Below are 22599 nucleotides of genomic sequence, written 5' to 3' on the forward strand. Positions count from 1 at the left end.
TATATGTAGCTAACAAATTGGCCAGAACATGTACTAAAGCTGGTGGATATTACAAAGGGCAGTGTAGACTTCATCAACACTTCACAATGTCCAGATACTGGCACATATTACTGTGGTAATTTACAGAATACATTTCAAGGCTAAAGGGGAAAAAAAAAAAAAAAAAAAAAAAGTTTGTTTTAAATTCCAATCTTAAATTCCAGTTTCTTCAACAACAATCATATTTTCTTCTGACATGACATGAAGAATGGCAGATGATTTTATTTAGTCAGAAAATAAGCACACAAGGACACTGTGCGATACTAAGATGTAAGATGAAAACATGTTTTCATAAACCACTGTGCCTTTTACTTTGCCTTAATTGGTAAGCCATGCTTCACTTTGTGCAGTGTGTGTGTGTGTGTGTGTGTGTGTGTGTGTGTGTGTGTGTGTGTCCTTGTGTTATTCCCCTTCGAGAGATCTTGAATTGGTTTAGTTTGATACAAGCAAGTCAATAGTCTGAAAGTAGGAGGAAACAAAACTGTTGCGATGTGTGAGTAATACTTTAGAAACTTCTGCTGCAACTTGGGTTTCTAAAGAAGACTTTGGGTCAGATTTACTAAAACTTTGTGCCTGTTAAAAAGTAAACTCTGGAGTCTGGGCTTTGCAACTGTGTGTGAAAATGTAATGTTTGTTACTGTGTACATGCAAGGCTGTAGCTGCTCTTCCTCCATCACGTGTACCAGTTGCGGCTCCTGAGCAAAAATATTTGTGGGGCGGACATTCATTTCTTGGAAAGTTTTACAAATTGTGCTACATTTTCTGTGGGAAAAAAGGACATTTGTTGCTTAATTTTTAATTTATTGTTGAGTTTTTTTGTGTCTACAAATGTTTGCCTTTTTTCTCCCTCTCGCGGGTCGAGGTTGTGGAAAAACAGTCTGGTCTAATAAATCAGTGAAACTGACTTCTCCCTCCCCTAGCTGACAGGCACACAGCTTTCTGACCTAGATTTCAAATTTGATTTGAAGTAATAATTATGAAATAAAACTCCAAATTAACACATAATTCAATGAAGTAACTCTGAAATAATGTAAAAGTGAAAATTGACTTAAAATACCATGACCAATTCAAATGGAAGATTCACGTAGGGATCAAACCCACAAACGCTTACAAAACTACTGCTTCAACCACTGACCCGCCACAGCCACACACACACACACACACACACAAGATGGCGGAAATGTTCTGTTCGTTGACATTCCTCTGTTCTTCTCGTTTATTTTTTTATTTTTTTATTTTTTTGTTCTGGTCCCATTTGTCTGCTCCAAATGGATTTAAATACAGAACATTTAATTCTATTGGACTTGGCTGTTTGGATCACTGGCCGCACATTCGGTCTACTTGACAAATGTGGGTCAATGAACGGTTCTCCCCCATAACAGTAAATAAGTAAAAAAAAAAATCAAATGGATAACTAAAAATAATTTTAAATTCCATTTATAATTGTCAACCTAGTTGAAAAAAAAAAAAAAAACAGAATAAATCAATACACAGGAAGCTCATTGAATAAGTAATTTACATTATTTATTAGGAGGAACTACTTTGTGGGGTGAATTAATTTTTTAAATGGGGCTCTGCCCCACCTTCTCAAATGGACCAGCTACCACTGATGTGTACTGAAATCATGAGTGTAGCTACTGGAAAAGTAAAGTGTTCTAAAATGAAAAGAATGTAAAGAACATTCTAACAATCCAACAGTCCAATCTGACTGAAAATTGTTGGATTGTATGCCTGGATTATTGAGCATTGACTTTTTTCGGTTTTGAACCAGTTTGACATGACTGTCAACGAGGAAGAGGGCCAGCATCGGAGGAGGGGGTGTGCCAAAGACACCATCTTAGCACCAACATAAATGGTTTGTTCCACTTTGGAGTAAGCTGTTTGGGGGAAGAATCAGTTTGTGCTGTGTGTTTCCTTGACTCATGAAGCCTTCTGGATGGAAGGTGAAACGTTTCAGCAAAAAAAAAAAAAAAACTATCTGGATGACCTGACTGAAAATTGTTGGATTGTATACCTGGATTACTGAGCATGGACTTTTTTTGGTTGAACATTCTAACAAAGTTAAGTCAGGTCCTCTAGATGGATAAAAAAAAAAAGAAACAACAACAATGAAATGTTTTGTCTTTAATCTGAAAGACTTCTTCAGTCTACGAAGCTGAAATAAACTTTGTCTTTTAAATTTTCTACCATATATGTCGCACCGCCCAATAACTCTCATCAGTCCAAATATGTCTAAAGTGGAAAATTTCATAAATATGTCACTTTGCTATATAAGTCTCATCTATTATGCATCACTGCTTACGCGTCACATTTGTTAAGCGGCACTGCTGACAACCCGGAAATGTGGGCCGGTGTTATGCCAAAAATTGATTGGCTGCCAAATGGTGGCTGCGGGAGCGTGCACTGGAGAACTTTAACAAGACTTTAACAAGTTTAATTCTTAAAAACAATGATGTGTTTGCTTGAAATCATTGTAAAGGTGTGTCTCAGTCTAACTTTTGGCTTAACAATTGCACTTTAACAGTCAAATCAGCTGTAATTTCAAAAATATTCACTACCTCGGTGCTCCGGGAGTGCAAAGACAGGGAGGAAATCAGGAAGGAGGAACGCTGTGCATTTCTTCAAAATTTAACTAGAGAAGTATCTAAAACAATTATTTGGTTGCTCTACATTATTGTAAAGGTGTGTCTCAGTTGAACTTTTACTTAATAAATACACTTCAGTACGGTTTACGGTTGCTCCAGGTAGATGACAGTGGAAGGCGATGGCAAGCCGACTGTGTCATTAATAGCCACTTTTACCAATTAAATGACACAACGGCATGTCATACTATTTGAGTGCCATCTAGCAGCTGAAAATGGTAGTTTTCAGTATTTTCAGTCAGAATGAAAATGGTCAAATCTCAGCCAAAAATTGGTTTATAAATATGGGGGGAAAACATAAATTAGTTGTTTCAGTGTATAAGTCGCAGGGCATGTAAAGTATGCAAAAAAACTGAAACTTATATGCCGAAAAATATGGTAGTCCCTTTTCATAGTGCATCAACGAGTTTGTTGTCCCAAACAAGCTGGTCACATGATAAAGGAAGACTATCAACTTAATGAACAATCGTTAGTGCCCTGATGGCCACTCGCTATTCACAGAGGGCAGAGTGATGCTAACAATAATAGAATTGTAAGAAGGTGACTATTGGACATGAAGGCCTCCACCCCCTGTTTAATGATGGACAGGTTATCTTCACAAAGATGGCTTCCTTCCCTCCTCTCTCAAATCATCGTTCCTCTCTATAAAGGATGTGAACATCTTCATCCCTGAACGAGTGGCCGCTATGAGTGTAGACTGCAGAGTACTGGCCTGATGATGTTGATCTTCTGTGCTGGGCCATCCTTTTGTCCAGTGACTGTTTAGTTTCCCAATGTAAGACTGATCACAGCTCTCCTGACACTAAACAGCATACACATTACTCTGTTTGTGCTGGGGGACTGGATCTTTGGGATGGACCAAAGATCAAAAACAAAAGCAATGTAGAGAACAGTTTACAAAAGTAGAACCAATATATCAGCACAGATCTGGAATGACATCCACTGAACTGAACGCTCACAGAAATGCTGGCTCTAAACTGCAGCCACAGGGAAACACAGCTGTGGAGAGGTGAATATCTGACCTGTAGGTGTCTAGGTGAACGCATGTCAGAGTGTGCAGACTCCAGACTGCTAGTGTTTGAGTACAAGTCAGAATTACTCTGCACCCTCTGTTCTGACACACTACTCCACACATATCACTACAAGCACACCTCTACTGTCTCTGCCCCCCCCCCCCCCCCCACACACACACACACCCAGTAACACACCTCTAATGGAGTTCACCACTCTGTGCTTCCTGGCTGAACATATCGTGGAGTGGTGCAGTTAATAGTGGTTGCACAGCTGGAATACATGGGTGTGAGCTCATGTTAATCTATGCCAGTGGAACGGTGGTGGCAGACACGATTTTGCTATCTGCTGTGGTGTGTATGGGCTCAGTCCATCTGCATGGTGACACTCTTAATCAGTGAGCCAAGCTGAACTATGATAGCTGTCTCTTGAGCCGCGCTTTAATCTCACAGCTCCACTCTGATGCAAGTACAGTGTCTTGTCTCTGTGTCATGAATAGTAAAAAGGTATGCCATATTTTGTGTATCACCTTCAGGCATCTTACAACATGGGTTTGACAAGAGCTTTGAGTGAAATTGGTGGCAAAAAGGGGAACGTTGAGAGCATTTTTTTTTTCATTCAGCATTTAAAAGATTGAAGCCATCACTTATTCTCCTCACAGCTCTAGAACCCTGCCCTCTTGTCTTGATTATTTAAAAGTAACACATTTGTCTCAAGCAGATCAAGCCTAACCACTCCTTTCTTCTTTTGTTCTAAAGGAGCGGGGTTCATGTTTTCCCAGCAACCAGAGGACCTGGTAGTGGTGGCGGGTCAGCCGGTGACGTTATCCTGCACCATCCCTGAATACCACGGTGTTGTCCTGTGGATCAAAGATGGCCTGGCGCTGGGAGTTGGAAGAGACCTCTCTGGTATGAAACAATTTTGCAATATTTAGCTCATTTCACACCTGCCCCTGCCCCCAATCCTCACTTTGATATTCAAATGTCTGCAGTATTGCCAACATGATTACATCACAGGTAAGATGAAAGAGGTCTTCTAATGGTGTGCTAAAAAAGGAATTACATTACAAAAGTGATGATTATATCACTTAACATGAGCAAACTGAATCTAAAATGCATTCCTATCCTGCTTTAAAAGGAATCTAATTTCAGATATTTTAAGTTTGGCAGAAAAGCACATAAAAAAAAAAAAAAGAAATACAAATGTATCCATCTTTCTGGCATTTCAGGCTTGCTAAATAGCATTTGGAAAAGTAGCTTGCGTCCAACCAGTTACATTGCAACTCATGCATAATCTTCTTAATTGTTTAATTTGAAGCAAAGTGACTGGTGCACTGTCGTTTGTTGGCCTGTTGATCCCTTGAACGTGGCTTTATGCAAACTGTATTCATGACCCTGTTGTTTGTGGGCTCTGACGGGCCTTTGAGACACTGCAAGGGAAATTATAAAAACACAAAATGTGCTTGCTGTGACCTTTAATTCACCCAAGACAGTGATCCACTCATAGTGGTGCAAGGAACCCCATTACTTTTGCTCACACAGCCCAACATTTTAAGCTCTTTAATGTGCCTCACACACCCATGGTAAAAAAACAGAATTATTTACAAGGAAGGCACAATAACACAACATTCAACTAAATTGTTTTTCAAATCACAACTATCCTTCTTGGCTATAAATGATAAAATATGCACTGCAAAAGAGATTGGAGATCTCCCAGCCTTTGACCCTCAGCAAATACACCTTACTTCCACAGATTTGGTCTGTGATTAAACCTCCGAGGCTGACAGAGCCCCAGAAAAGCCATTCTATTCTCCCATCAGGTCTTATCAGGCCCTAGGGAAGCTGAGAGGTAGCTGTAAACAATAGTCCTGCAGCCATCAAGTCTCCTTTGGATGAAGAGGAGGTAGACAGGGAGAGTACTTATGATTGCTTGAGATAGAAGAAGAGTGAGAAAGAAAAAAAGCGCTCAATTTTATATAGGCTCGAAGTTGAGCCATTATGTTTATCCTCTTCTATTTTTATTGATTTTACAAGACAAAATGACCAAGATGAAATGCCATTTTCCCAGCAGGCTGTCAGGTGAAGGAGTAAAACGAGTAAGTGAGAATGTTGGGTCACCACGATCAGGGGAACTAGAGGGGATCAGTCTTTATTAAAACAAACAAACAAAAAAATTTATTCATGAACTGGATGAAGTATTTTTGTCATTCCCTAACAATTCTCTTCTAGAGGAAAGAACAGTTGTGGAGGAGAGAAGTGTGTTAAAAAAGGAACCTACTCTGTGAAGAAAAATACCCATCAGCCTGAAGAAGAAAGGTTTCCAAAATCACCAATATGATCCAGACAGAAGCTGAGAACCTTCCACTGAGACAGATGACACTATTTCAAAATAAAGCACTCCACAGCTGTCCTTTTTTATCGTCCCAGCCTACCTAAAGTTGTAACGTGTGCTGCAGCGAAAGAGTGATGGCGCATCGCAGCGAGACGCACACAATGAAAGGAAAGTGGCAGCTGTATACGTGGAAAGTGCGGCAAATCAAATGTCGCACGGAGCGTTTCAGTAATATAGGTCTGCTCATCTATTCATAGAAAGACGCTGTGCTGGCAACATCCTCTGCCTGGGACCTGTTTCCATTCATGGGAGCAGTGATTAAACTGAGAGAACTCTTTCACCATTCGAAGCGAGAAATCACGGCACAAAAGCCAATGATTCCTATCTGTCACTGAGTTTCCTCTTCATTCCCCTTTGTGCCACGCTGTTCCACTCTAATTAAAGCCAAGCAAAGTAGCCCCACAGCGGCTCAACATACCAATCAATGCCATGAATATGCATGACATAACGAATGTATCTGCTCTATGTGTGGATGGTGATGAGGAGCTATGTATAAGTGAAATCCACTGGTTTGCACACAGAATAAGGCGGAGACGGAAGTTTTTCTAAGCTGTTTGAAAAGAGACAGACAGCAGAGCCTATAGGAGCGAGCTTGTGTCGGCTTGTGTGAGAACAAATTGAACACCACTCACCTGTTCACAGCTGCAGCAAACCTGTTCCTATCCTCGGTGGTTACACTGTGTGAATGTGCTCTAGGTGAATGTTACAAATCACTAGGCCCTGCCTCAAGTGTCTTTACATGTGCACACAAACACACACAAATCCATTTCTCCCTGATGAATTCATTACTCCCTAATGGACCTATTTTACATTGTTTGCTTTGGGTAACACATTGTGTCTTTGAAATGTGCTAAGATTTAAGATCAATGGTCTTTTATATGTACACATCACATGTGCAGGGTGATCAGTCTTCATGTGTGCCTGTGTAATTTCAATCATATTGACAAAACGCATAATCAAGATGCTCATAAGGTGGCAAAACACATTACAATGTTTCAGTGCTTTGGAAATGAGATGAGAACGGCTTTATCATTTACCATCCATCACAAATGCAAATGGTTGTTCCATTTTGGATCCAGCTAACAAATCAAGATGGAACTGGAGGAGAGCCCATGTCTTCACACAGCAATATTATTCTTAGTTTGCCAGAAGCACAGACAAGGTAACTGGCAATATTATCTGTTTGTGTAACAGGGATCTGTGTGGCCTAAATAATGCTTCAATGGGACAAGCAAAACATGTCTTCCTCTGTGTCGTTAAGGTACACAGACTGGAGTCAGCTCTAGGTCACATTATGTCAATTAGTCCAGTGATCCTTACCTTTGTGATCCACAGTACAATAGTTTGGTCACCAAAACTGAAGCTAAGATATTATCTGAGCGACCTGGAGGTGTACCTTTGACTTCAAACTTTTTTTAGCTTGAAACAGAAGACAACTTGTTCTCATCCAGTTCATAATATTAATAAATTGTTTTACTTGACAAACCTTAGTTTAGCATGCAAAAGGCAACGAAATGTGACACATTTCTGAAGGAATCACCTCACTCTGGATCCAGGGGCAATTCTAGGATCTGAACTTTAGGGGTGCTTTGCCGTCCAGTACTGACAATGGCTCTTGGCTTGAACAACCATGGTGTGGTTTGTGAGAAGTGCAAAAGCTTACAGCACCTTCACAGACAGCATCCCATCCATGTACTAACCAGGCCCAACCTTTCTTAGTTGGAGAGATTACCATACCATACCAATTTATTTATATAGCACTTAAAACAGCAACAAGGCCAACCAAAGTGCTGTACAAAAGAACCAAACATGCACAGCAGACAGGAAAACATAAAATAGAAATACAGATACAAATAGCAGCAGAAGCTAACTAAAATGGCCAACAGAGTAGAGAACAGACCGGACCAAAACAAATCACACCGTGTTAAAGGCAAGCGAATAGAAGTGGGTCTTCAAGCGAGACTTAAAGACTGAGAGTGTGGGAGCCTGCCGGACACTCAGTGGCAACTCATTCCACAGTCGTGGACCTGCAACAGAGAAAGCCCTGTCACCTCTGAGCTTACGACGGGTTTCTGGGACTGAGAGAAGCATCTGGTCTGCTGACCTCAGAGAGCGCGGTGGGACATATGGCTGCAGAAGATCAGTGAGATAGGATGGGGCGGAACTGTTCAGTGATTTAAAAACATACATGAGAATTTTGAAATGGATCCGAAGGTGAATGGGTAGCCAGTGCAGGGAGGCCAAAACTGGCGTGATGTGCTCTCTATAGCCTGTACCAGTTAAAAATTGGGCTGCAGCATTTTGGACCAGTTGTAGACGAGCAATGGAGGACTGACTGATTCCAAACAGAAATGAATTGCAGTAATCAAGCCTAGATGTTATGAAGGCGTGGATCACTGTCTCAAGGTTCTTTTTGGAGAGTATAGGCTTCAGTTAGACAGCCGTCTCAGCTGAAAAAAACAGGATTTGACCATCATGTTTATGTGACTGTTGAGTTTTAAGGACGGGTCCATTATCACCCCCAGATTAGTGACCTTTTGTTTCTCTAGCGGGGCTAGAGAGAAAAGGTCAATGTCATGGTTCATGAGTGAGCCACTGGGATGGAACAGCATGACTTCAGACTTCTTCTCATTGAAGCTTAAGAAGTTTAAAGCCATCCAGTCCCGGATGTCAGCCAGGCAGTCAAGAAGAGGCTGAATAGAGCGTGTGCCTCTGTGCCTCAGGGGGAAGTAAATTTGGCAATCATCAGCATAGAAATGAAAGGGTATGTCGTGTTTGCGGAAGATAGCACCTAGTGGCAGCAGGTATAAAGAAAAGAGAAGGGGACCGAGGATGGACCCCTGCGGTACCCCCCACTGGAGTGCTGTCGATGCCGAACTAAAATCTTTGATATTGACACAGAAGGTTCTGTCAGAGAGGTAGGACCCAAACAATTTAAGGGCTGACCCTGTGATGCCCACCCACTGCTCCAGTCTAGAAATGAGGATGTTGTGGTTGATGGTGTCAAAAGCAGATGTAAGGTCCAATAGGACAAGCAGCACAGAATCACCTGCGTCTGTGGATATGAAAATGTCATTAAAAACCTTCAGTAGAGCAGTTTCAGTGCTATGGAGAGATTAGACGTGTTCAGTGTGGTATGGCCGTAAATGCAGAGGTCAGTTACAAATAGAACTTTTAAAGGATCATAGCAAAGAAAAACTAAACTTATGCAACAAGAAGTTGCAACATGTATCTACATACAAACCACACAAAACAAAGCACAACTAGCTTTATGCATTAACCTTTAATTTAACCATTAACCTATGACTGCAAAGTGTTCCATTGGGGAGTGGTGGCACAGAGGGTGACGAGCGAACTGGATTGATTGACAAGTAATTTTGCTAACAATTTTTACTGGCACGCTTAAGAGTGTCATCCTTTATTCCATATTTATTTAATATTTATTCTATATTTTGATTAATCTAAGATGTGGGAGAGTGGTGGTGCAGACATTGGAGAAGGTGGGCCTGTGATCGGAAGATCGCCGGTTCAAGCCCTGGTACAGACAACATCAAAAATGTGGATGGGGTAGGTGAAGCACCCACACCTGCCCCTACCCTCATTTGTCCCACTCTGGGCACTTGAGCAAGGCCCTTAACCCCCCCTCATCTGCTCCTTTGGGTGTCCTAGATAGCAGCTCTCTGCTCCACACAGAGGGTTGTGGTAGCTCGGTGGTCTCTGGTTGCGGCAGGAAGAGCATCCGGCGTAAAAATAACTGTCAAGTTTTCGTGCGACTTAGTTCGCTGCGGCGACCCCTAACAAAGGGAGCAGCCGAAAGGAAAAATAAATAAAAATTTGAGTGAATCTAAGATGTGAGAACTAAGCTTCCGTACAAACTCCTAATGATGGTTTCTTAATTTTTCCAGGGATACTGAGTTAAAATTTAGCTGTGTTTGAGCACCCCCAAAAAGTCCCCACTGCCTGGATCTTACATCTCTGGTAATTGTAGCTTTGTTGCTGCTTGCACTGACTTTGTTCAGTTTATTTTTCACCCAGATTTAATATTTGTGTTGAGGCTTTTTTTTTTTTTGTCCTCAGTCCTCCTGCTGTAAAGACCCTCAAGATGAAAGGCTTCATGTAGGAGGATGAAATGCAAAGAGTGGCTTAATCGGCTGTAACTCACCCCACCAGTCTATAATGAGACCCACTTCATGCTCTATTAAAAGCTGCTGGATTCAATGAAGCTAAAGTCAGTAATTGGACCTAGACCATATGATGGCTTTTGCGAGACAAATTTAAGAACCTAATAGTTGTTATAACCCTGCCTGCTGCATCTGGGTGCGAAAACATGGTATCGAAGAAAGACCAAGGTTGTGAGAACTCTTTAAATTGAACATTGAAGACATTTTCCTGAAAAATCTATTGTTTTACTCCAAATATTTGTCATCAATCATTGTCGTTCAATAGCGACAGCAGGTAAAGGCGACTGATAAATGAGAGAAAAAAGCATGCTTTGTTTGACTGAACAAAGTACAAAGTGGAATTGAGACTTTTAAAACTCTTAAATCCAAATATCTTGTTCTATCACCAGTCATTTACCACAATAGTAACAGGAACTTTTTTTTTCTAAAGTAAAACATTTAGATAATTAATTCTCATTGCATTCTACAAATTGTGCCCTTGATAATTATGAGAAGAAGAAGCATAAAGCAAACATATCTGTAGGGATGGACAGTTCTAAAAGCACATGAGATGCCTCACCAAGCACTCTGGTTGAACACATCTTCTTCCTGATTGTCCCCACAGATTCACCCTTCACAACACACATAATCATGCAAATCTGATAATAGTTAAGGGGATATGTGTAAAACCGCCCATCTTGATTCTTGGTTATTTCTCCACATTCTTCCATTATTAGAGTGTAAATCATTTCATAGAGCGTTGCTGAAACTACTCGCATTTGTTGTTCCTATTTACTGTTGCAATAAAACATGTTTCTCCAGGATGTAGCCACCTCCACAGCAGCTCATTAACATTGCCAGGAGTGCTATAAAATGTATTGCGAGTAAATTAACAAATGAGTGATGTACCTATACGCCAATAAAGCAATCTTTCCTTCCTCTCCCTGTTTAAATGATCTGATGTTGCAGCTCAGTTAATGTGCCCATGCCAGCACTGTGCATGATAACTGGAACCATACAATAGACAACAATAGACCGTACATGGTTTATGAGCAGCTATAAAGTGGATGAAAGTTACCTTCTTGGTATTTTGGCAGGTGAGTGGTGCTCTGGCATCGAGGGTGGTGTTGAATAAACAAATGTGTTTGCACTGCAGGCTATCCACGTTACACAGTGATTGGCGACCACGGCTCAGGGGAGCATCATTTGAACATACAGGGTGTCGAGCTGATGGATGACGCAGTGTTTGAGTGCCAGGCTGTCCAGGCTGGCAAGAGGTCCCATCCTGCCCGTCTCACTGTACTGGGTAAGTCAAAACTCAAACAAGAATACTGAGCGAGACTATGTGAATGGTTTCAAGTGTCAAGGTTGTATGTTTGCTCAATGTATGTCACGTAAGAACAGACAATTGTTTTAGGTTTTATACCAAAACCAACCCTTTGGTGACCAGTGTTGAAAGAGTCGTAGGGATGTGCAGTGATTTCTGAATTTGGCGAGTTGAAATATATGATTTTGAAGAACTGATTTGATTGTTGTTTTGGTATGCAGCTTTATTTCCATTAATCATTTTTATTCCCTTTGTTTGTTTTCATGCATACACTTTTTTTTTTTTGTGACACAGCTAAAACGATATGCTTTTGAAAACAAGGTGCTATTTTTGACCGAACACCATGAAACTAGAAGTGAGCCCACATCTACTTTACAGTAGTGATTTATTTTGACATGATAAGGAAGTAGAAACTGTTGTATCAGGTTTGTTGCAGCTTTATGGCCAGTACACATGCCCACTCTTCCACATACACTTTGGACTGGTTAAAATAATGGAATGCCGTAAGCAGCCACATTTGTACCTTGAAGTCTCTGTTTCAAAAGATTCTTCAGCAGCAGAACTTGTTTTAAATGGACTTTATTCACCCCATGTTTTTGTCCCACACATGTGGATAGAACGTTTTAAGCTACAAAATAAAATGGGCCATGATATACAGTCACAGTGACACATGTTAACATGAGTTTTTATTAGGCTGAATGACATAATGTAATGTCCATGCCATTATTACATTTTCCTACTGTATATGTTGGTTGCTTTTTTAATGGCATTATGGATTAGATTGTGAAGAGCTTGTTTTTTGTGCTGAAACCTGTTGTGCTGCTTTATTTAGCATTAGAGCCATAAATATATGAGGTGAAAAACCTGACTAGTTGCAAGTTGTTGTTTTTTTTTTGTGTGTGGAGAGCATCCTGTGCTCCAGCATCATGTGGCATGCAGGCTGCACAACTGCAGAAAGAAACATTTTGCATAGAGTGATGAAGGCTGCACAGAAGACTGTTGGAGTCAGCCTCCCCACCATCACAGACACCTCCAGATGCAGGAAGAGGGCCACCTGCATCATGAAGGACCCCACTCACCCAGCACACACACGTTTTGCCCTGCTCCCCTCAGGAATGAGATTAAGGAGCAATATCCTCCTAAGACCTGGCATCCACATATGAAAAGTTTGGGTCTTAGGAGGTTAAGTGTAGAACCACTAGACTAGACCACTAGAACAGCTTCTACCCTGAGACTGCTAAACTCATGAATATCTAACCAAGATAATCATTGTGAAAAATCACATCATGTTGCTGATGATCTGTTTCATGTTACTCTGTTCATTCGTACTCATCTGCTCACACAGACTCATGTTTGTGTTGCTGTTCGGTGTATTGTTTTTATTATTTTTATGCTATTAGTGCTTAGTGTATTTTTAGTTGATGTTTCTTTTAGTTCATATCTTAGATCTCATTACTGTTTTTTTTTTTTTTTTTACATTTTATTGTGGGATGTAACTGGGACCCTGTGTACATAATTTCGTTCTACCACATGTACCACATGTGGTGTGGATGACAATAAAGAAAATCTAACTCTGATTCTGATGGTTTAGTGACCATGTACAGATAAAATTAGCTAAAGCAACAAATATGTTTTTTTTTTGTTTGTTGTTTTTTTAATAAAAAAAACAGATATCATTATGGACACTTGATAGAAACAAAAACATGTATCTACTATACCATTTAACAAAAAAATATGCATTTGTATGACAATTTACATTTTCATTTCCTTGTCAGCATACAGCCTCCATTTCCAAAATTGCTTTAAGCTTGAGAGGTTACAGGCTCTTAATTAATCTTTATAGGGTTATCATTTAGAATTACTGTTTCAGTCTTACTGGCTGAGCAGACGTCCAACTTGTGGCTCATCTCTCTATCTCCGGCCTCTTCAAGCAACCCTCTGCTGTTCACAATCTTTCCAACTGGATGGTTGCTGAGGAGATAGCTGGAGTTCACAGCCGAACAAAGAGAACAAGAGAAAGAATGAATGAATAAAAAGAGAAGGGCGAGCGAGCCAGCCAGCGCGATGTCTTCCATGCAGTCCACACTATCAGCTACCGATCCGCCTTATTGATTCAGCCTAATGAAAAGTGAAACTAACAATTGGTGGAAGAGCAGGAAGCAATGGAAACAGAAAAAGGGGAAGAGAAAGTGCAGCCTAACATTTCTTTGGCTGGCGAGACCCCTGCACATGGACAATGGTTGAGTTCCAGAGAGGTAAAAGATTATGTTGTGATGACAGAGTTGTCTGCTAGCCCTGCCATCCCTCCACTAATACACATTCTAATCTCTCATTTATTCCACTTTTTGAGCTTTAAGGGCAGAAGTGAAAAAGAGTGATGTTTCAGCTTGAACAATATAAAAGGTAATTGCCAATTGATTTGATCAATTCAGCTGCTGAAACCACATTCACGCAGTGGCATTCAAGCTGTACTTGCTCAGGTCTTTTATAACACAATTTTAACTCTGATTTATACTTGAGATTTTCCAAAGAACTTCTCATTTCATGTGAAAACAGTTGCATACATGAGAGAACACTTAATGCAACCAAAAGGGATATTAAAACTTTAGACACTTGTATAAAATCCACATCCTGATTATCTATAGCCATGAGTTTTCCTGATTTTTTTTGTTATTATTATTTGAGGAAGCCGGCTTTGTGACCAGTCTTCTGCCTTTTTCGCTGTGAGTCATTTTGTTGTCACGACTTGAAAAAATTGTTGGATTTAAATGATCTGATGTTCTATGTGCTCAACTGGATTTTCTCTGTTCATGTTGGGGATTTATTGTCCTGCCGGCCTCTTACTTGTGCTGACCCAGTTTGGATCAATGATCTAATCTGGGTCCTCTGCTTTTCATTTTATATTGTGTTTCCATTGATGTTGATTTCTAGGAATCATAATATTTCCTTCAATTTCTTTGCTGATGGAGTTCAGGTCTCTGGGTTGGATGATAAAGATATGTTGGAATTTAATTTGGAGCTAAATAATAACAAGTTAACTGAATAAGAACATTAAAACTTATAGTTTTAAACCAGTGTACCCTTTCTTATATGTGCTGCACAGATGTCTGACAAATAAAATATCTCATCAACCGTTGGATGGATTTTTATGGAATTACCTAAGTATCCTTTGTTTGTACATCAAGGTTCTTTATTTTTCATTCTACCACATGTGGTACATGTGGTGGAACGAGATTATGTACACAGGGTCCCAGGTACATCCAAAAAAGTATTAAAAAGTAAAAAAAAAATAGTAATAAGATCTATGATATGAACTAAGAAAAACATTAATAAAAATACACTTAGCACTAGTAGCATAAAATAGCATAAAACAATACACTAACAGCAACATGCACATTTGTCTGTGTAAGCAGATGAGTATGAATGAACACAGCAACATGAAAGAGATCAGCAGCAACATGAAACAGATCAGCAGCAACATGAAACAGATCAGCAGCAACATGATGTGATTTTTCACAGTGATTATTCTGGTTAGATATTTGTGAATCTAACAGCCTCAGGGTAGAAGCTGTTCCTCAGTCTAGTGGTTCTACACTTAATGCTCCTCAACCTCCTTCCTGAGGGGAGCAGGGCAAAAGTGTGTGCTGGGTGAGTGGGATCCTTCATGATGCAGGTGGCCCTGTTCCTGCATCTGGAGGTGTAGATGTCTGTGTTGGTGGGGAGAATGACTCCAACAGACTTGTGTGCAGCTTTCACCACTCTCTAAACAACCTTAGCAGAAACTGAGGTAGAGCTTGGTGTTGTTGTAAAATTGACATTGACTGACCTAATGCATGCTCAATAACAAAGGTAGAAAAATCTAATACAGTTAACTTGGGTCCTCTGGACGGATTAAAAACATAAATACAATTGTTGAAACGTTTTGTTTTTTGTTCAAAAGATTTCATTAGTCTGAGGAGCTGCACTAATCTCAGTCTTCCAAAAAAGTTCAATCGGGTCCTCTGGACATTCAAAAAAACCAAAAAAACCAAAACAAAGCAAAAAAATATAGAAACGTTTCGTCTCTCATCCGAGAGTCAAGTCAAGTCAAGTCATATTTATTTATAGAGCACAATTTAAAACAGATAGACTGTTATCAAAGAGACTTCCTCAGTCTGAGGTGCTGTATTCAGCTCAGTCTCTTAAATAGCACCTTCTCAGGGTGGATCAACCAGTTTTGTTGCTGACAACCAAAACCAACTGATCACATGGTCAAGAAGGACCATCAGCCTAACAATGGATCATTAGCACACTGATGGCTGTTTACTATTCACAGAGGACTGAGTGATACTAGCAAAAACAGCAGTGTAAGAGGGGGACAGTTGAACCACTTTGGCCAGGTTTGCCTCAAACTAGTGGGCCTTCCTGAAAGCAGAGAAGAAACCCAAACAGGACTCCAGTCAGCCATCAGGTGAAAAGGAGGAACCCAGACCCAGACCAATGGTCATTCCATATGTTGAGGGAGTATCAGAGAAACTGAGACGTTTATTTTCTAAACACAACGTCCCAGTGGCTTTTAAACCCCAAAATACATTACGGCAAAGACTGGTTCATCCCAAAGATCCAGTCCCCCGGCACAAACAGAGTAATGTTGTGTATGCTGTTCACTGTCAGGAGGGCTGTGATCAGTCTTACATCGGGGAAACTAAACAGCCACTGGCCAAAAGGATGGCCCAGCACAGAAGATCAGCATCATCAGGCCAGGACTCTGCGGTCTACACTCATCTCCAGGCCAGCGGTCACTCTTTCAACGATGAAGATGTTCACATCCTGGACAGAGAGGAACGATGGTTTGAGAGAGGAGTAAAGGAGGCCATCTTTGTGAAAAGATATTGTCTATCATTAAACAGGGGTGGAGGCCTGCGAGTTCAACTGTTCCCCTCTTACAATGCTGTGATTGCTAGTATCACTCAACCCCCTGTGAATAGTAAACAGCCATCAGTGTGCTAACGATCCATTGTTAGGCTGATGGTCCTTCTTGACCATGTGATCAGCTGGTTCTGGTTGTCAGCAGCAAAACTGGTTGATCCACTCTGAGAAGGTGCTATTTAAGAGACTGAGCTGAATACAGCACCTCAGACTGAGGAAGTCTCTCGGATGAGAGACGAAACGTTTCCATATTTTTTTGCTTTGTTTTGTTTTTTTGTTTTTTTTAATGTCCAGAGGACCAGATTGAACTTTTTTGGATTTTTCTACCTGGATTATTGAGCATGCATCAGGATATAAACTTAGTCTTATAAATAACACATTTTCATAGTGGATCAACCCGTTTGCTGGTGACATCCACAACTAGCTGTTCACAGAATAAAGGAAGACCATCATCAGTCTAATGATTGATTGTTAATACCCTAAAGTCCGCTTGCTGTTCACAGAGGGCTGAGTGATACTGATTGAGGATGATGAAAGTGGCATTGACTGTCATTTTGCTATTTCCTAACTGTACACAAACAAATTGCAATAAAACCATATTTGCCAGAACCTAACTTTTGACTGGACACAACATACTAAGGACTGCAAAGAGTGCTGCAGGTGTTCAGCTGTAAACACAGAAGTCATCAGCAATGAGAAACTGAGCCTTTGACACCTATTTGGCTTAGTGAGGATGGGAGAGTTGATCATTCCTCCATAAAAGCCAGAATAGAAGGTGTTTTTTTTTTAATCCCCTGCCAAGCTAGATGAGTCCTGAATGCACTGTCGAGGAGAAGTCTGGGTTGACGCACACGGCTGGTAATGGAGGGAATATATGCAAGACCTGCGTCACTGCAAACTCCAAGCTGTCAATCATATGCCAATGGTGACAGTGTGTCTATTGACTTGGAAGACAGCAATGCCCACATACACATATGCACCACAACAGTATGCACACACACACAAACACACACACACAGAGTGAGGAAAACACATGTGGCACACCTTCTCAGCCATCAGTGCACACACAAACACAGTCTCTTACCCGACAGCTGAATAAATGCTTACAGTAAAACTCTCATCAGTCACTATGAACCCAAACTCCTTTATGCTCCATGTCAGAGTAATTTTTCCTACTCCTGACTTTGATAAGTTTACAAAAAGACGTAGCACAAATATTTACTCACAACTGTGCCAAGACATCAAACTGTTCAGCTCTCCACCTCTTTTCTCATGTTAAAGATTTGTTAAGCTCGACACAGAAAGACAAGCGATGTGTTTGAGCCAAATATGTGGCAACGGTTATCACTTCCAGGAAAATGTTGGGAAAAGCTTTAATTCACCTCCATCCACTTCAGCTTGTCTTCACGGAGGTAGAAGGAGGAGGTGACTAACACTGACAACATCAACATTTACAAATAGCATCAAAACGCTTCAGGAACTGAAGAGAACCGAGTGAGTATTTCCACGGTTTGCAACATCTTTAAACACCCAAAAGGAGAATCAAGGTCTTGTGAATTAGTCATGAGGGGAGAGAATGGAGAGTTTGGTGTCCAAAAAGACCCCTGAGGCTAATTACATGACTTGCAGCTAATTGGCACTTCTTCAGATGTTTGCTGTAATCTTTAAACCTCAGTTTGGAGAACAAAAAACTGAAAACAAGGAAGAACGAGCACCATTATTTTATGTCTGATAAAAAGATTCAGCACTTTTACCTTGTTTTATTTCATTTTATTATAAATAAAGCCTGCACAGATGCAGAAAGAAAAGCTTTGCAGAAAGTGGTGAAGGCTGCACAGAAATCTGTGGAGTCAGTCTCCCCACCATCACATACATTTACACTTCCAGATGCAGGAAGAGGGCCACCTGCATCACGAAGGACCCTACTCACCCAGCACACACACTTTTTGTCCCACTCCCCTCAGGCAGAAGGTTGAGGAGCATTAAGTGTAGAACCACTAGTCTGAGGAACAGCTTCTACCCTGAAGCTGTTAGACTCATGAATCCCTGTTCAGGATTATCACTGTGAAAATATCAGTGGAGTCACTTGGTTGTTGATATGTGCTGCTGACTATCCATGATGCTGATCTCATGCTGCTGATTTATTTCATGCTGCTGTGTTCATTTATCCTCATCTGCTCACACAGACTCATGTTCGTGCTGCTGTTGTTTGGCACATTGTTTTGTACTATTAGTGCTTAGTGTATTCTTAGTTTAGTATATTTCTTGGTTCGTGCCTTGGATCTTATTACTGTTTTTATTTACAATTTGTATTTTTGTTGGATGTAACTGGGACACTGTGTAGATTTTTCGTTCCACCTCATGTACTAAATGTGAGGTGAATGACAATAAAGAACCTTGAATCGTTGAATCCTTGAATTCTTGAAAATATTGGGAGGGGAAAATCTTTTCTACTAAAATTGTTCTGAATTTTTGTAAATAAATGTTACAGCATTTTTATTAGACTGTCGTTAAATCTGAAAGTTTGTTGTCGTTTTAAACAGCTTATGTATAATTTGACCTTACCGGCTTGCTGTTTATAACTCAATAAACCAATCCTAGTTAATAACTAGTCATGCTTTTCTGTGAGATTGATTTTTTGTTTTTTTGATGTTAGTGCCCTTAAAAAAAAAAAAAAAACAGTAAACATACAAATATAGACACAAAGACTGTGTTCTCCATTAACGGAAGGTTTTTAAATTTATCACTGGTACCAATAAAAGTCATTGTATTTTGTAAATAATATTTTATATAAAATGCAACGTCTAGTAAAGTAGTGAAGTTACAGCCCTGCTGATCTTGCTGATGTATGTTTTTATGATCGTCTGCTGGTCCGGTTCAGTTCAGCTCAGTGCAGCTTCATTAAGACCAGATTACAGAGCTGAGAGTCTGGAAACGCTCCAAGATCTGAACCTCATGTGAAGCAAATGAAGAGGAGTTACTGAGCACTTATTTAAATGAAACTCTCCTCATGCACAGAACCCATGGCTGTGAGAGCGAAGCCAAGATAAATGTATGCACACGTCTAATAAATAGGTCTGCTGTTAAAAACAGCTTCAGCTATATACATTTTTAAAAGCTTTTAATGCAAACATGATCTACAGAAAACAGCAAGGGAAGACATAACACTCTGTTTAAAAAAAAAAAAAACTAAAATATAAAGCAGGAGTGAAATTCAATCTTTCTCTATTTTTGTCAACGATCAGCAATAAATGGAGCTTTTACATGTCGAGTTACGAATCAAAGAACAAACTTCTGTTAGATGAGGTCAGGACGGTTAACGCTTCCAGGCTTTTAAAAACTGAGTGGCAGAAGAACGGAGCTGAGTACTTGGAGCAACAAATACAAATGTATTGGTCTTAATTATAAACATAATTATAAAACTGTTAAATTAGGAGTTAAAACAATAAAGTCAAGATAACAAACTTGATATTCTTTCTGAATGGTTTCCATGGAGCATATATTATTATTAGTTTTGTACATCAGAATTCTCTTAACAGGAAATGTCCATCCATTATCTTTTACCCGCTTCATCCTTTACAGGTTGCGGGGGTCATGGTGCCCATGTCCAGCCATCACTGTGTGAGAGGTGGGGGACACACCCTGGACAGGTCTCCAGTCCATCACAGGGCCACATAGAGACAAACAACCATTCACTCTCTCACTCACACCTAGAGACAATTTAGAGTTACCAATCAGCCTAACATGCATGTTTTTGGTCTGTGGGAGGAAACTGGAGTACCTGGAGAAAATCTGCTCATGCACGGAGAGAACATGCAAACTCCACCCAGAGAGGTCCGGGGCGATTTGAACCAGCTTCAGGGGTCGCCACAACAAATTAATCTCGTGCGAGGACTTAGTAATAGTTTTTACACCGGATGCCCTTGTTGAAGTAACCACTGACCACTGAGCTACCACAGCCCTCTGTGTGGAGCAGAGAGCTGCCCTCTCAGGCACCTGGGGGGCAGATGGTGGCGGTTAAGAGCCTTGCTCAAGGGCCCAAAGTGGTGCAAAAAGGGTGGAGGCAGGTGTGTGTTTCACCTTTCCCTCCCACATTTTGATGTCGTCGGTACAGGGAATCAAACCGGCAACCTTCCAATCACCGGCCTTCTTTAACGCCTGCACCACCACTCCCCATATATAGTACAACTTCCTAGTACTATAACTAATTGAATAATAAAAGAGCCCAAAGGCTGTAAAAAAAAAAAAAAAAAAAAAAAAAACCTAAAGAACAGGATTTACCAACTAAAAGTAGAAATGAGAAAACAAAAACTGAAATAAGAACATCAATCTCTACGGAAATAAAATTACATAGAAAAAGCGTAGAAGTAAAACTAAAACAAACCCTGATTAAATTCCTTTTCCAGAGCCAATTCCAGTAAAAACCATGGACGTTTGGAAGTGCTGTGTGAGTGTGTGATGTCCTTTTTTTTTTTTTTTTTACAGCATGTTGTTGCTGTTGTGAGATGAGAGTGCTTCAACATGTTAGATTTACATTTGGCATGAAGAGAGAGAGCTGTTGTTGTTTACCATACAGCTCGTTTAGCAATTAAATGGAGATTCATGTGACGTTTCTCCGAGTGAGACTCAAAGACCTTCCACAGCATTCGTCAAAATGAAAAGCTTTCCCAAACACAATGTGACGCCGGGTGTAGAACAAACATAATTGATAGCATGTCGTGTGAATGAACCATTGTGGGCAAGATATTTGTTTTCCCTTCCCTGCATTCTTAATGTTTTGGACCCACGCTTCAGCAACAATATTCATGTGCACAAAGGCCCAAGGCTATCTTTTGTTATTGTTGCTACGAACTGCCAGCGCTGAATCAGCCATTTCAGTGGATAAGTCGGAATTCATTATTTCTTAAGGATCAAGACGCCATCTTTTAGGTAATGGAAATGGACTTGAAGGGCATGGGAAAGAGAGAAAGAAAGAAATGGAATTGAGGGATTTTGCATTCACGTGCTGAAAAAAGACTGGAACTATTTCACTTTGTTCATGAACATCGTTGTCCAGGTGTTTTTTTTTTATTTTTTTATTATTTATATTTTTTATTTAAACTGTGTGACCGCTCAACACAACTAAAGATGTGGTGTTCGTTTTCATTAACAGCCCCTGTAGTAGCAGAAAACTAAAATATATCAGGGTAAAATGATCATGGTCTGGTGGATTTGTTGACCCCAGCGTGCAGACAGATGTGGAGAACTCGCAGGTAAAATAAGGAATCAATTTATTAAACCAACCAAAAGGCTGACATGGCAGCAAAAACGTACATTCATGGAGACATGGAGGAAGACAGAGCATGAAGCCTTGACAGGACAATCCACGGACAGATGGGAAGACACAAAGTCTCAGAATATATAGGAACGTATCTGATAGACAATCCCCCTGGGGTGATTGGGATAGGAGACAGGTGTGACAGGAGCTGGGGAAACGCACAGATCAAAAAACACAACCAATCCTCATCAAAAAGTATAATTAATTTATGTTAGTTTAGTCACTGACACTACACAGTGGGATTGTTTGAGTTCCACTTTGCTCATTACTGCATAATGTAGTGGTGGTGTTGTGGTGAAAACAGTTGACAGGAGCAGGTCATGCTCCTTTGCTGTAAACATACAATAAGATGCTGGCTAAAGAAAAGCTCACTGATGAATGTGGACACATCACTCTGCCTCTGTCTATCTAACGTAGTGTGAAAGAGTTTAGGTTAAAGAACAAAAAAATCTAAATATCTGTGTGTCTCAGAGTGTACGTGTAAAAAAAAAAAAAAAAACCTGGACTGGTCTTATTCATTGAACAGGGTGGTCTATTAAGATGACATCACCAATAAGGGGGCTACCTTTCTTTTTGTTTGTTTGCTTCTCCGTTTTTGTTGATAAATGGGGTTATTAGAAGCTACAAACACACAACAGTCCTTCTTGACTCTAAAGCACTACTTCTGACTCCTGATTCATGACTTCAGATTGCTTATTCATAATTTCAAACTCCTGATTCATGCTCGTGATTCATGGTTTCAGCCTCCTGATTCCTCCTCCTGGTTCATGATTTAATACTCCTGATTCATAACTCCAGACTCCT

At 40.3% G+C, this 22599-nt stretch overlaps 1 protein-coding gene across 1 annotated transcript in view; it reads left to right on the plus strand.

Moving 5' to 3' along the window:
• The first annotated feature begins 4432 nt into the window (after positions 1 to 4432).
• The window catches only part of kirrel3b (kirre like nephrin family adhesion molecule 3b), a 314289-nt gene continuing 296122 nt past the window's right edge, over positions 4433 to 22599 (plus strand). Inside the window, exons 1-2 of the mRNA XM_037677772.1 lie at positions 4433 to 4600; positions 11400 to 11549. Of these exons, the coding sequence (XP_037533700.1) occupies positions 4462 to 4600; positions 11400 to 11549 (289 nt within the window). The 5' untranslated portion in view covers positions 4433 to 4461. The remainder of the gene's footprint in view (positions 4601 to 11399; positions 11550 to 22599) is intronic.

The sequence above is a fragment of the Nematolebias whitei genome, chromosome 6 (genome assembly GCF_014905685.2).
Source record: "Nematolebias whitei isolate Nwh7 chromosome 6, NemWhi1, whole genome shotgun sequence".
In the NCBI taxonomy this organism is placed as follows: Eukaryota; Metazoa; Chordata; class Actinopteri; order Cyprinodontiformes; family Rivulidae; genus Nematolebias; species Nematolebias whitei.